Source organism: Marmota marmota, unplaced genomic scaffold, assembly GCF_001458135.2.
Source record: "Marmota marmota marmota unplaced genomic scaffold, marMar, whole genome shotgun sequence".
Classification (NCBI taxonomy): Eukaryota; Metazoa; Chordata; class Mammalia; order Rodentia; family Sciuridae; genus Marmota; species Marmota marmota.
In genome coordinates this window covers 19,283,375-19,300,014 of record NW_026000005.1, presented here as the reverse complement: position 1 = coordinate 19,300,014, position 16,640 = coordinate 19,283,375, and the positions used below count along the sequence as shown (strand labels likewise).

Below are 16,640 nucleotides of genomic sequence, written 5' to 3'. Positions count from 1 at the left end.
CCACCCGAGCACCTTTTATGGTGAGTTAGCATCCACGTATCAAAGAGAACATTCAGCCTTGGTTTTGGGGGATAGGAAGCCCTTTTTTATAGTAGAATTTTTCTACTAATCGACATTTCTTTTATTTTTTCTTATTTTATATCTGTTTATATTTTTGCTGTACTTTCTGGTGTATTTCTTTACTTTATTTCTCAAGCCTTCAATAAATTTTTCATTTCTTCTATATTAATTTTCACGAGCATTTGTTTATTCTCTGAATGTCCTATTCAGTTTGTTAATATAATGTCCTGGCCTTATCTCATGCATACATTAACAAAGGATAATTTGGGCATTTTTTTCTTGTGTAGTGTCAGTAGTCCCCCAACCCCAATGTACTTGTTTTTCTTCTGTTTTCCTTAGATGTCTTTTGATCCCTCTTAGTATTTGAAGGTACTCTGAGTGAACACCAAAAGACTAAGTGTATACTTTTAGTATGTATATTGGGTTTCAGGTGTAGGGTGAGCCAGTGTTTCTCTGGGGAACTCCCATACAAGTGTTATTTTGGTCTTTCTCCTGGGCTGTTGAAATTCCCTACAGAAGGATCTTCTAGTCTTTAGTCCAGAATGTAGAGGAACAGCCAGTGTCCTGAAAGAAGACCCCAAAGTTCTTAGCTTTGTAAATGTCTCCTAATTCCTTGCTTTTCATGAATCACACGTGCCTCTACTGTGCCCCCCATACTTTCCAGCCAGATACCTTGTGGTTTCACCTCTTTGGGAAGAGTTAAGGCAGCTGCCTGTCTGTGTGGAGCTTGGGTGGGACCTAACTGCCCTTAAACACACTTCGTCCTACAAGTTCTGTTTCCAGGTGTTCGTCATGTAAGTCAGGTTGTTTCTCTGCTGTCTCTTTTGCTGCCTGAGTTCTGCTAAGTCATCTACCACTCATTTATTCTTTCCAACTTCCAATGCTATTGCCTCCTCTTTCATTTTCTGTTTGAGTAAATGCTTTAAACATAAGTCTCTTTACTATCTTTCTCTTGGTGGTTTTGGTAGAAATGAAAGAAACATATAGATGTACACTTCCATCTTTGAAGTTTTTACTTCTTTAATTCTTGGTGATTTTAATTATGAATTTGGAATCATTGATAAATGTTTAGGAACACTCTTTAACTTTTACTCAGCTTTGAAGGTATTTTGTCTGTATTTCTGGACTTCTCTAAGTTTGGTATAATTCTCCATGTGGTTTTCTCTGGACTTCCATGCTTCCTTTACTCACTGTTCCACATGCAGGAGCCAGTGTCTCTGTCACATGACCCTTTTGCCTGCAAACCAACTTTCATGAGGAAGCTTGAGTGTTAGAAGAGAGGTGTTAGGCAAAAGGTGTTTAGGCAAATTCTCCCTGTGATTTCCTAGTGAAAATGTGCCTACCTTCTATGTAGGCTCAGAATGTTCAGCTTAAAAAGTCTGAACCATAGCTATGAGTTTTATAAATGATGGGGCAGTAGTTTTTAATGTCATTAATGTTATTGATCAAATGAAATGATGTTTCTGCCCTCCATATAAATTGAGGTTATTATTTAGGAGATGGGAAAGATCAAGTGCTAGTTAAAGTTATACAAATGAAAAAATAGCCCTTGTGTGTTTGATTTTTATTTTTTATTTCATTTCAAATATATAAAACATTAATGAATTTGATTACAATTATCAGTCTTGTAGATTTTTTTGAGTGTTTTTATGACTTAGAGGACATGTGCCATGACAGATTCACAGAGTGTCAACACTTGTATGGTAGTCTTGAGACCCTTTGATTACCTCATTACAGATTGTCAAAACATGGGCTGATCTGGCAAATCAGGAGCAACTTTTCACTTCAAGAATTTTCTACTCTGATTCTCCAGTTGCTATGGAGATTGTCTCATAAAACAGCATTGAATTTGTTTGAGATTAGTCAATTTAGGTGCTGGATTCTGGTATAGTTTTAGCACCATCGACACTGCTACACACTTCATTGCCATGGTATAAAAACAATAGTAGATTTTACAGCTATAAATATACTTAGGGCCTAGCATTTAGTTTGAGAATTATAGGATACTGCCACCATATAAAAAGCTGAAAAAAGAGGTATTGTGCTTTAGCAAAGTACTTAAACCATGAAGATTGATTTCCAGTTCCTTTAGGACATCGCAATCATAAAGGAGAGTTATCAAATTTTTCACAAATATGTATTACTATAGCCTTAGTAAATGTAAGAGGATCATATCTTTCACTGTAAAACAGGTACTAATGAGGAAGGTAAAGGCTAGATGGGAGACTTGGAATGAACTAACCTAATTGTCCCAGACCAAAATACTGGATGAATGCAACTATACTTGAAAGGGCTATAGTCTTTTCTAATATTGGCTTTGCTGCAACCTGAAGCACCAGCAAGTTAACACTCCATTGAAAAACCCTTGACCCATGGGAGGACTGAGCTGGTAGCTAAATGCTCTCCTCTTTCATCCTTGAGATGGAGAGTTCTGAGGCTCATTTCAGCAGGATCAACTCCCAGTTGCTCCCAGCTGTGATAATATACCATGGGACTAGCTTTTCTTCATTTCCTATCTCACTCTTCATACTTACTGAATAAGTTTGATTAAAATAGTGACAAGAATAAATGTCCTATAAGAATCTCCTCATTGGGATGAAGAGATGGAATGCAAGAAATCTTTGTGGATGAACTATACACTTCTTGTAATTGATGGAATGCAAGAAATATTTGTTGATGAACTGTACACTTCTTGTAATTGTTATCTAGTCCAGAAGTCACATAAAAAAGTTGGGAGCTTCCCCCACAACTTGTGACAAATACTTCACTAGGAAAAGGGTCTCGTGGAATACTCAGAATTGTATGATAAGTCACTATGGGAGACATTAAACATTCACCACCTACTGGCAAAGGAGCCTTGAGGCACTTAAGATGCAGGGGCCTTACACTTCTGGTTTTCTATAGGTGCATACAGCACTCACAAATATACTTTATGCAGCTGCTGAGGTATGTTCGAGAATGTGGACCTACTAGGTCTGTAGCAGGTAACTGAATACCAAGCTAACTTTTTAAGCCCAGATCCCCTAATCTTGGAGATACTTTTTTTCCTGAATTCTTTTTCCTTCATACCTCTCCTTCCTAGAATTTATAGAGACTTCCAGCATCAATGCCATTTGCATTAGAAAATTCTGAAACAATGACATAATGTTAATGGTATTGAAGGCCTAGAAGATGAAGAACATAAACCCAAGTCCTCCACACCCTTATGCAACCATCTACCCATCAACCTGGTCTCTATTGGTGGAGTAAGGGTATGCTTTTCAAAAGACTCAAGAATGTGATAATCATAATGACAGCAACAATTGTTATAATTTTATGATATATAATAACTTTAGAATCATTAAATGTTTTATCATTTATTATGTGACTATTAAAATTACATATAGTAAATAATCCACCTCTAGTTTTACCTAATCAAATATATTGTAAGACAATATCTCAAGATATTACTTATGCTTGTCTTTCCTCCATAGCATATGCATTACCACTTGAGTTGTCTGCTTAATGAGAATGAGGAAGTAGCAATCAGTGATCATGTTTGAATTTCCGACAGTCAAAAACAGAGGCCTTGGGAAAGCAGGGTTTAAGTTTTATATCATGGCAACAGAATTAGACAACAGAGAAAGAGGGAGGTCTCTCACTTGCTGCCCCCAGGGAGATTAGAGTTCTGGAGTGGGGCTTGAGAAGAGGTCATAATAAATAGTTCACTTGTCTTTTCCTGAATTTGAAACTGCCATTCAAATTAAGATGGATTGATTAGGTTACAGCTCTCGCAGTCCAATCATTTCACCTCTGAGCATTCCTGCATTAACGCAGGAGCTTTGGAGGCAGGCCCATACATACCCAGTTTCTCTCAGACTCCCCAGCAGGGGATGAAAATTGGGAGGGAGAAAGGCTAGTGTTTTAAGTTACTAGGACTGGGGTAACAAAGTATCCCAGACTAGGGGACTTCATAGAAATGTATTGTCTCATAGTTCTAGAGTCTGGGAGTCTGAGATCAGGGTGTAAGAAGTATTGGTTCCTTCTGAGGGCTGAGGAAGGATCTGTTCCATCTTGGCTTGTACATGACTTGCTTCATGTTCACATGGCATTCTTCCTGTATATTATCTGTGTCCAGATTTCTCGTTTTTATGAGGACACCAGTCATATTGGGTTAGGGGCCCAACCTACTCCAGCATGATCTCATCTTAATTAAATACATCTGCAATTACCCTATCCCCAAATCAGGTCACATTCTGAGATTCTAGAGGATGGGACTTCAACATATGAATTTGGGGGGAAACAGTTCAACTTGTAACAGAGAGCAAAACAAGCTGAACTGTCTCCTTGTAGAAGTAAACATCAACTCTGGGTAAGATTTTTCTCTCAAAGGATATTAAAAAAGGTCAGAGTGGAATACATAGAAATAGGCATTGCCTAAAAATTAGTGGAGAGGAGAGGAGCGACTAGAAGGGAGAGGGCGGGACTTGACTCTTGAGGTAGAGCTGGGTTTGAGAATACTGAGAGATGGTGATTATTGTCTATAGCCAGTGGCATTGGCCAGGAAGATGCTTAGGAGCCAAGCACACACAAGGAAAACAAACAAACTCATGTGAGCCATATGCTTGCTATTTGGGGGAGCACAGAATGAGTGGAAAAGTCAAATTAACTCTGCTATAGGCAGTAGGTTTTGGGTTGAGGGCTGTTTATACATTACTGCTATGTTTTTGTTCCAGAACTACCTGGCCCCAGGGTGCTGTTAAACCCAAGGAAGACACAGCTAGGATTGCACAGAGTACATTTATTGGGGGACTTACTAACACAGTGTGGTCCTGAGCAGCAGCAAATACAAGTGGATTCCCACAATTTGTGTTAGAAGGAGGGGCATGTATATTGGTTAGTTTTCCATTAAGACAGCAGCGGAACAAAGAATAGTTACAACCGTATATTTATTAGAATTGCATAGAAATTTTCTAAATTCTTTCAAAACATTTTAAGTAGTGTAAGTAAGGTTAAAATTTACCTCTGATCACCATCTCATCCCTAGTTTCCTGAATAGGCCCCTGCCAAGTTATAGTATATAGTATCCTTCAAACAAGAATTTCCCCATGCTTTTACTTGCTTATCTGTGTACAGTTGTCCCTCATTATCTACTGGGGATTGGTTCCAGAACCTCTTGGTGGATACCAAAATCTGTGGATGCTCTCTTCCATGTCTTCGCCCAAGCCTGGTTTATTTTAAGCTGATATCAAAGAGTCAGGCACCTTCCTGGTGCCAGGGTCTGATTGTCAAGTTCTACCTACCACTCTAATAGTTTTGTCAATTTATAGTGAGCAGAGAAATTGTGCAGGAAAACACTAACTAGGGTTGCTCTGGGACATTCATGGTCGTTGCCACTCAAGATGCTTGCAGTCATGCCAAGCTGAATGCATACAGTTTTCCATCAGAGAGGGTTCTGGTCATCCCCAAGGCTCTGCCATGTTCTGCCTGAACTATTCTTTGAGGTGGCTTTTCTATAATCCCCCAAAGAAAGCAAGAGATTATTAATGGGGAAAGCAATATTAGGAAGTGACAGGCCTGATACCATTCCCATCCACCCCTTATATATAAATGGATACCTGCCTGTAAATTTCTGATCATCCTGAATTAACCAATGATATCATGTTGAGTAACTAGACAGGAAAGCCAAATGGTAAGAAGGTAAAATAAGAATTTAGGGAGTGAACAACATGAGTTCAAATCCTTTATTTGTCAACTGGCTTTTTAGGAATTTTTTTTTTAGTCTCTTTTACAGTCTTTTTTATTTTTTTTTTTGTATCTATAAAAGGGAGAATGATAAGATCCTATGAGAATGGTTATAAGAAATGACTATATTTAAGACCTCTGTGGTACTCTGTCTATCATTATTTTCAGTGATCCTGTATGGCCTATGGAGAGGAGTGCTGAACAGTTGGGGCCCAAGCTATTCCCTTTCACCATAAAGACTGGTGGGGGGGGATCCCTGTCTGTTTTATGTATCAATATTCCAAATAAGTTTCATTTTGAGAAAAGAGATTACAAGTCAAGATGTTAAAAACCACTTGAGCAGGAGGTGTCCAGAGTGCTTTCAGCTTTAAAATTCTGAGTTTTGTAGCAAATAGCTTATCCCATATCAGTTCTTATTTGCAAAATGATATTCAGCATCTATCTCAGAGAAGATAAATGGAGAGGTGTTTGTGAATATCCACACAGTATCGGAATGCTTGTTATGCTTCTGTTTCCCATAGGAAATGCTTTTGTGACTCAGAGAAGTATAATAGAATATCCTCCCACAACAAAGCAGGGGCCATGAAATCTGTACATGAAATAATTAGACCATAGAACAAATTAAAATAAGTTACTGAGTACAGTATAAATTAAATAAGTCATTCAGGAAAATGCCATTCTCTAAATAAATGATACCATACCAGAAAGTAGTAAAAACATCAGCATTATGTCCTATAAAGAAATAATAAGCTTCCTGGAAAAATACTGTGTGTGTATATATATGTATATACATATCTAAACATATATATACACATACATACATATAATATGCTATATATTGTATATATATATATGTATATATATACATATATATGTGTATATATATGTGTATATATATGTATATATATATATATATGTATGTATATATGTATATATATATACATATATATATAATATGCTCCAAAGTCTTAATATACCATTTACTTTTATGAATACCTTTATCTATATCAATATCTCCATGAAAGTATATTGGATGTTAGGAGTTGGGACACATAATTCTTCTCTTTATAATGAAGACAGAGGATAGTTCCTAGTTTTTCATTTGAATTCACCTCTGATCACCACTCTCATTCCTAGTTTCCTGAATCAGCACTTGCCAAGTTATAGTTAAGTATAGTATCCCTCAATCCAGAATTTTCCCCAGGCTTTTACTGGCTTATCTATGTACAGTTGTCCCTCATTATCTACTGGGGATTGGTTCCAGAACCCCTTGTAGACAACAAAATCTGCATATGCTCTCTTCTGTTATATAACACGGCATAGTATTTGCATATAACCTATGGACATCCTCCTATATATTTCAGTTTATCTCTAGATTACTTATAGCACCAAGTACAAAACAAATGATATGTAAATAGTTATTGTATTGTTTAGGGAATGACAAGGAGAAAAGTTTGTATATGTTCAATACAGATGCAGTTTTTGATCCATGGTTGGTTGAAACTGCAGATACAGAATATATTTTCAATATGGAGGGCTTACCATATACCCATAAATCCAACATAGAATTGCTTGTGTATGTTTGTATTACAAATGGTATCAGACTATACATTTTTCATTCAGTAAGATATCTTGGAAATCTATCCATAGAATTACATATAGATCTAGCTCGTTCCTTTTAACTGCTGCATAGTTATCATAGTATGAATATATCACATTTACCTATTTTCTTGATTGTGAACATTCAGATTGTTTCCCATTTTTCCTGGTACCAATAATGCAGCAATGAATATACATGAATAGCTCTTGTGCATAAATGCAAGACTTTTGCTAGAGCAGATACAAAGGAATGAAATTGGTAGGTTTAAACATTTAAAAATATTTTTTAACATGAAGATCAATCAAGTGCTTATCCAGACCTCATTACTATAATAGTTGATACATTTTTTCTTTGCATTTTATTTTTTACGGCCATACCAATAATAAATGGACAATTCAGAGATGCAAGCATTTTGAATCATAAATGTTGCTATCAGTACATCATTATATCTAACCTTATTTGTCTTTTTGAAATGATTCATGACAAAGTAAACAGTAGCATCCAGTGATGTGCAATAGAGTTCTGCTTCCCCCTTAAGTGATTTTCTGCTACTTCAAGAAAGAACAGGCAACAGAATGTGTCAGTCGAAATGCAATTTAGGAATTGCACTTGATCTCATATTTCAGCCTAATGTTTCTGCTCTTTCATCATAAAGATCAGCTGCATTTTGTATTTTTCCAGTCCTTTAGAATAACATCCAGTTCTAGTCAGCATGTTTAATGTACTTCTCAGTGATGTTCTAGCACAATAAATTTTTGTATCTCGTGCATGTGTACATATGGTAAAAATTTCTTCAAGTTCTAGCGATGTGGGGGAGGAATATTGTGGTTGCTTTGTTAATGCAGTGTTTGTGTTGGAGCGGGTACGGCCCCGCGCTTTAACTCTCAGCACTGGGCGTAATGAGATGGCTTTGATGGTGGTGTAAAAGTCTAGTGGGATGGTCACAGCTTCACACTTCAAAGCCGAGCATATGGGGTGAATACTGGTTAGCTTTGTAGTCTTTGGGGATGGTTGGGAGACAATTCTTAACAGCTCTGTTTAATGAAGACATTGGAAAAGAAATGTTCTATCTTTAAAATAATTTTGAATTGCAAAGAGAGAAATTTTCACCACCCCCCTTCCATACACTAAACTAAGAATAATTTTTCCTAGTCTGCACTTAATTAGACAGTGTAGCATCACTGCTATACTGTATTTTCAAATGCCACTCTTTTTAAACTACTATAGCAAGATTAATCGGCCAGTTTTATTTTAGGTATGTGTATGGATTTAGGCAAAAACTTTTTAGGGCTATCTGTTTCACCATCTGAGAGATTTTTTATCACTTCTGAAAGAGAATTTCCCCCCTTCTCATTAAAAAATACATAAATAAAAAAATCAACTAAACAAAAAACTTGGCTATATTAAGAGAGCTATACTAAAACTAGAGGATGCTTATAAGATTTCAAGTCTAGCACCCAGTTTAATTTTTAGATTTTGTGCTTTTTTTTTTCCCCTCTACTTGATTTGAGTCTGAGGTGCAAGAGGTTGGAAAATACTCTTATGTGCTTATGAAGATTTGATACTTTTTTCGAGGATCACTGGAGTTCTGTTTAAGAATAATAATGACAAACTACATATTCGTGCATCAGATCAGAGGAAAGAGATTTATTCCTAGAGAAAGCGAGTGACAGACTTGAGGTTTCTTTCAAAGTTGTGCATTTTGGCTGGTATCAAGAATGTTCAAAGACTAAGTGAAGACTAAGCTTATAAGTTATGTTCCTTGAGCTGCTGAATTGCAATTCTGTTTAACAGTTAAATTTCAAGTCTCTTTATACCAGTAGGACTAAAGTGCTACTGAAAGAAACAAAAGCAGAAGGAAAAAGAATAGCATTAAATACCACTATCAATATGAAATGTGGGCTGCTGAAGTATGACAGGCAGGTACATTTAATTAAGCAAATTCTTAACTATTGTCTTCATGTCCTTTTTTTTTACGATTGCATATTTCAGCCACTTATATCTGTCATAGACTTAGAAGACATTCATATTAAGAATATGAGGCTTACACTTCTCATTGGATTGAGAAATATCTCATTGCATTGATTCTTCTTTGCAAAGAGGAATATAACTGACTTTTAGTCTTTAAAGTTAGAATTAAAAGTGCTAAATATACATGTATGGAAATGTTCAAAAATCATTTTTTTTTCAGTCTGTAAGGCCAACCAATCATGAAGGCATACATATGGGGGGAGAGTATTGTCATCAAATCAGCCATTTCAAAATACAACCAGAGAAAATGGAAAGATTAGAACTACTAAGTGGTGGGAAAAACTTGTTAAAAATGGAAGAGAAACTCATAAAATCAGTCTTTTAATACCAAGCAATTTAGGAAGCTGCAGTTTTGTTTTGCCTAGTTCTAGACTATCTGTTGGCATTGTATTCCTTCTGAACAAGAGATTCAAAAGTATCCTCTGTCTGACAAGACCAAGTGGCTCCAGTATCCCAGGTACAAGTAGCTTTGACTGATGTAGATCAGACCACTGAGCAGCACATCAATGGGAACACAATGGTGGAAAGTTGGTGTCAGAGTTTCTAACTAGGATATGTGTACTCAGTTCTCGTTCATTACCATAATGACCTTTTACTCTCATTTCTGTCTGCTCTGGAATCAAAGGCAGTTTATTTGGTTTAACAAATGGTTAGTGAGAAATTATAGCTATTTTCTTCAGGGAGTGTGGAACTTAGAACTGGAAGCAAAATCTCACAATTAACTATGTAATATAAGCAGATTAGATGGGTTGCTATTGATAAAAATTAATAAGAGCTCTAAGATATCACATGAACTTCTAAGGGGAAGAAATGAATTCCAGTGGGATGAGAGCATAGATATGAAGTGGGGATTAGTTCTGGAGTCCCTGCTTGGAAACATCTGATTCTGCTGCAGGGGGAGGTGGGATGAACAGCTTAGAGAGCTACAATCATCAGTGGATTTTCAGCAAAGGTGCACAGAACTGTTGCTTGGAATAATACCACCACTTACCTAAAGGCTGAGGAGACTGGGTTTCCCACAGACTTGACCTTGAAGTAGTTATAAATTGTATCTTCTTTAAGGAGGCAATTTGATTTGTATGATGTGGATATTTGAAATTATAAAAGGTATAAGTTATACATAGGCACATTGAGAAAACCACATGATAAAATTAAAACTAGTTGTTTTGAATATACAATGTATACCACAAATAAAATAACTTGGTAATAAACAATCATCTGAATAAATATATTTCTTTGAAATGCAATCTGTCTAACTTTGCTTTTCAGCAAAATTCCAAATATCTACCTGCTGTAGGCCCTCAAGGTTGAAATCATTAGGAACACAAATGTTATTTATTTCCTTGGGTGTGAAGAGTTTATTATACTGCCTAAATATCATTTTAGCCCTGGTTGTTTCTTTATGGTAAGGAGAATAATGAAATATATCATGTTCTTGCTTCATTAGAAAACAGTGAATTATGTAGAAAAGATCATGGAAGAGGGGTGTTGTTAAAATATCTGGGTATTTTTGGAAAATAGGAATATGCCAGTCTAGGGGGATATTCAGAGTTTTCACAATTCACAGTCCAGAACAGGGGTGTACCTTGAAGAAGGAAAAGGAAGCTAGTGTTTACTGATTGACTGCTGTGGATCAGGCATTGAGCTAGATGCTTTTCTGAAATCATCCAGCCTTAATCTCTCTATCCATTCAAAGACCTGTTTCTTTTTTCTTTATTTTTCATCATTTTTTCCACTCCTTTAATCTTCCTCTTTTTTTCTCCTTTGGTTTTATTAAATATTTTTAAAGCAAATTCTAAAGATCATGTTTTTTACTCCCTACATAATTCATATTCTTTGCAATATAAATATTTTCTTATATAATCACAGTATCATTATCACATCCAAGAAAACTATAATTCTTTGATACCTTCCAACACCCAGTATATAATCTAGGCAAACATCATTCTGTGGTGGGTTTACTTGATTCTGGATCTAATGTGGTTCACACATCACATTGATCGTTTTGTCTCTAAATCTCTTAATCTAAGACCAATCTCCTTCCAGTTTTTTCTCTCTCAGTTGTCCTATAAAATTTTCACATTCTAGTTCTGTCTGCTTCTTTATAGTGTATTTAAATGTTAAGTGTAATTTAATTTAACTTCATCCTTCACATTTCTTGTATATAAGTTAGCTTTAGAGACTTGATTGGTCTGAAGTTTAATATTTTGGGCAAGAATTCTTCAAAGGTCGGCTGTGTGCTTCATACTGCATCCTATCTGTAGGCTACTATGTCTGATTATATCACTTCTGGTGATGCAAACAAAAATTGCCTTTGTCTGCCATTGTAAAGTTCCTAGTGGACTTTTCAGGAGATTTTTACCCACTGCTAATCTTTAGCTAAAGCAATTTGACTCTTTGGGTGCAAAATGCTGGTTTTCTGATTCTATCATTACTTCTATGTTTATTCCTTGGGTTTTAAAAAATATTTAAATTTTTTTCCTCATCAATTTGGGCCCTCTGACTTCTTTGAAATACTATTCATACAGGAAAAGCAGGATAAACATTTATTTTATCTTTTAATTGACAAAATTCTAGATAATGTTTTAGTGCTTCAGAGGGAGCTATTTTTCTTTTCCATTTTACAGACAGAGAAGTTCACACTCAGAGATGTCAAGTCAATTGTTTAAGATCCTAATAGCTATTAAGGAGCAGCAATGGTGTTCAACCCTATGGTATTCAATCCTGGCCTAAATGCATATGTTATTTCTTCTACCCCTGACCTCAATCCCCACCAGTTGCTGACAGGTAGGGGTTGCTACTGCAAATATGTCCCAGTGCTTTGCCCTTTAGAAGCCAAGCTTCAGGAATACTCCTTAGCAGATATTCTGGGCTATATAAACATAGACAGTACTCCAGAATTATAGTTCCAGATAAAGGTGCTGACCTGGATGGTCAAAGCCAGAAAACGTGTTAGAGTATTTAGTGGGAGAGACTCTGAGGCATTGTATTTTATGCTTTAGGCTACTGTAGCAGCCAAAGTGTGAGTCATTCTTAAGTTTTGGTTGGAGCAGATATACGTGACCAGAAACATTTGGATAGTGGTCAGATGTTCAGATGACTTAACATTTTAATTCTCCTTATGTTCTCCCATTTCTCTTACCTCCTCCTTCCCGCTGCCATTCCAGATTTGAGGAACAATTTAGCTAAGTGCTTAAACATTATTTTGTAATTCCTTAACCTCAGTTGACTGTGTCCCTGGCTTCTGTCCCCATTCCTTCCCCTAGGAACTGTGGCCCTTTGGTATCTTAAGTGGTATTAAAGAAGCACAAATGACTTAAGCTAAAATAAATTTAGGAGATTTTTTTTTTGAGCTTCATGGTGTCTACAACTTCATGGGCTTTCAATGCTGCAGTCTCTGCTGACTTAAAGAACATTTCCCAAGATTTTTTGTGCCTTTAGTGGTACAAAACCTTTTTTTTTTTTTTTAGTGTCATTCATATTTCATTCCTTCCATCAACAAGGCAGTCTACACTAGAAACAAATGGACAAATAACAAATCCTAAAATTGTTGTTGGGAAGGTTCCTGTGCTTATTGTGGACAGAGTCCCTATCTCAACTCTGATGGCCCATGAAGTACCTCCAAATAAAGAAGTCCCACTTTCCTGCTGCCCTGAAGGCCTGTACCCAAAGTCCCTAAGTACCTACATTTTACATTATCAGACAGAAAGATGTATGCTTTTGCTATACTTGCTGCCAGTGGACTGTAATTAGCCCCTTGGAAAGATGTGATAGCTGTAAGCACAGGTCCTCTGAAGGACCTAGAAATCTAGAAAAAACAGGAGAAAAATTCTTCATTGTGCATTAAGAAGATTAAGTCAGGTACAGAGAATCCAAATGTTTAAAAGAATGGTAAAGGAAGATTGAAAATGTTCTATCTTTTGAAGTAGCCTCCAATTATGTTTATGTATTAGGATTCCTTACAGAGTATCTTCCCAGAGCTATCCAATGACACTTTCAGTGATGACATTAATGATCCATATGAAGACCATGAGCTTCAGTTATTGAGCACTTGAAATGTGGCAAGTACAACTAAAAACCCCTAATTTTAAATTTTAGTTAACTTCAATTAACAAAAATTAAAATTAAATAGCATATGTAGCCAGGGGCTACCATATTAGACAATGAAGATCTAGCTGTTGTGCTTTTAACTTTTTATATCTCCTCATAACATATACAAATTGGGACTATTGTAAAAGTGTTCAAAATTGAAAGCCCTGATTTTGTTAATCTAAGTGATACATTTTCTTTGTGAAATTAGATTTGTAATGGGTTAGAAATTCAAGCTTCCTTGCTTAGAGGAAAACATTTATATGGGACTAATGTAGAGGGAAAATTAATTATGCTCAAACTTTGATTTTTTTAGTTTGTATGAATTCTATGTATTAGTGGTCATGGCTGCACGACAGTATGCAACTTAATGCCACTGAAGTGTACACTAAGAAGTGGTTAAAGTGATAATTTTTTTGTTAATTTCATTTTACTACCATAGCAAAAATTAAATACTTTCTCTTATTTTATTGGGCCTGATTTTGTTAATATTTCTCATGTTATAGGCCTCGCTAAGGACCTGGTCCTGCACGTTCCTGGCTGCAGTGTGTTTCTCTTTGTTGAAGCAGACCTGCCTAAGAAGCGCAGTCTTGTTCAGAGAAGGAAGCAGCTGGGCTGGTTCACAAGGAGGGATTTCAGTGCTCTTGAGCCTGACCTGGGAGCTGCACCTGCCCGAAGATGTGGTCTAACAGGTTCTAAGTGTGGTCTTAGCTCTGTTCTGTTTTTTTTTTTTTTCTATTCATGATAATAGCATCCTGAGGACCCCTTGTTTGGTCAGGCCCTTATAATGATAGGAGAGTTACTTACATTAGTGGCTTCTCCTTGTACCTGGTGAGGATCTTTTTTCAGTTCTGTTCCATACTAGGCACTCATAAGCTTACTAGTGAGCCTTACTGAAGCTCTGGTCAGGTATTTCATGGGGCACCCAGGGAGGATATCAAAGGTATATAGCAAACCCTGCAACATGACCTCTGAGACTAAGAATGGATGCAGATCTGGTGTCAGGATCCTAGAGGCCCCATCTCTTCTGACTGTGGATCTGTGTCCCCAGTGTGATGAAGATACTCGGGAGATACAGGGAGTGCGGACTTAGGTCAAGGTTCCTTCTAGCTGGTAGGAAGATATTTCAGTACTTGGGCATCTAGCATGACCAAGTTGGTGTTTACAGCTGCAAGTCCGTTCTAGCGGCACCCTGGAGCAAAGCTTTTCTAGACAATGGGATTCTAGAACAAGAGAGCAGAAATACCAGAGAGAAAGGTATTTCTTTCCCCTGGATCTTATCAACTTTTGCCTCCCTTTGACATTCTGGCCTTCACCCCCCACCTCATTCTATAGGGATTACCTTAGAAAAAGCAAAGTCCTGACCCTGTTACCTGCACTCCACTATCCTAGGGTCTTTTGAGTCTTAATTCTTTCATCTAAAAACTCTTGTGTAAATGTCACAAAATAAGCCATGTTGGGTCAGATTTGGGTGGTTAGCTAATACCTTAGCAGTTACTAAAATACCAAATACCCCAGGAGCAGGAGGATGAACATAAGATACACATTTCTTATGGCACAGCTCTGCCAAAGCCTTCAGAATCATTTACACATAGACATAACTCCAGAATTCTGCTCTTAAATAAATAATATATATGATCACCTAGAGCTGTGCAATGAAATACACAGGTTTTAAAGCCAAGTTCAAATCCTGGTCTGTGTGACCTTGGAGAGTTTCTCAATCTCAGAAAAGTTTAATTCCCACATCTATAAAGTGGACATTGTATTAGTGTCTCCCTTATAATATTGTGAAGTTGAAATAATGTCTGTTAAGTGCCCAACACAGTAGTACTAAAGGGTTATTTTTCTTTCCCAATAAAGTGGAGATTTATAAAAATGTTGTTATAGATGTTTTTTGTTCAGTATTTTGTTAGAGAAAAAAGGAAGAAACTGATTGCTCTCTGCCAATTTGACATATTTTTCCATGATTTGTCTCACAAATGGAGATGTGTAAGTTTTATGACTAAATTTTCAGAAATCTATTTCCTGGTTTCTAATTTGAGCCTTCCTAAAGACTGAAGGGATTATACCACAAATGTAGTCAGCTCAGTGCCAGGTGGGCTGGGATTACAGTCAGTGGACAAGAGTTTGGAAGAGGTATTCTGGTGTTAGAGTACAGAACTGGTTTTAGCCTTAGGTTCAGCATACATATCAATTCTTATTTTTGTTGTGCTGTCAGAATAAGTTTTGGGAAGAATTTTAAACTGATCTGTATGTCACATCTGAGTTTAAGACCAAATGCTAATATCATCCCTATTCATATTTAATCTCCCAAGAACAAATGTGTTATATAATTGTTTAAATCAAGGTGAACATTGCTTCCAGTCTGATCTGTTGATTGATTACCTATGGTTGGAATAATCAGTATCTGTACTCCATCATTACCTATTTTATATTGTTTGATTTGAAATGGACAACCCAGGGGGATTTCTGATTTTTCTCTATTTTTATTCCACATGGTTATCTGTGATTTACATGCAGAATTTCATCAAAATCTGTAAATCTCAAGTTAAAACTTTAAGATGCCAAAATTGGCACAAAAATGTTTAAAGATGATATTTTAAAGGTAATATTTAGTACTGGTGATAATGTAGTTAGAGACACTCATTCTGCCAATGCTAGTGTAAATTGGTATAAACTTTTTGGAAGTGAGTTTGTGAAATGTACCAAGAGCTCTAAAAATTGCCTCTTAGGAATTCCAGTTTTAGTGATAAATCCTAAGGAGATAATAAAAGGTATCAGTACTTAAGCATCAGTGTATTTATTGAAGCATTATTTATGAGAGCAAATTCTGGAAACAATGTAAATGTTTGTTATTTGGGAATGATTAGCTATGTCATATTCTCCAGAATTAAGTTTTAGAAGAATTTTTAGACATGGAAAATATAATCTAATATAGAGAGAATTTGTAGTTAATTGATGCAACAAATACATATTCAGTAAACTACCAGGCATTATCATCAGTGAGCAAAATAGAATTCATATGCTCTCTAAGAACTTAGTAGTTGGGGGAGGAGTAAGGAAACAGACAGAAAATAAACAGCTTAATAAATAAATGAATTGTATAGTTTTTTAAAAAGTAATAAGTGTTAAAGCC

General features: G+C 36.2%; 1 protein-coding gene across 2 annotated transcripts in view; it reads left to right on the top strand.

Moving 5' to 3' along the window:
• The window catches only part of Ftcdnl1 (formiminotransferase cyclodeaminase N-terminal like), a 53,207-nt gene that overhangs the window by 24,141 nt on the left and 12,426 nt on the right, over positions 1-16,640 (top strand). The window contains exon 5 of one of the 2 annotated variants that reach the window (XM_015481200.2): positions 14,011-14,196. The exons of the other annotated variant lie outside the window; for it this stretch is intronic. Coding sequence (XP_015336686.1) covers positions 14,011-14,196 — 186 coding nt within the window. The remainder of the gene's footprint in view (positions 1-14,010; positions 14,197-16,640) is intronic. 2 annotated transcript variants of the gene reach the window in all.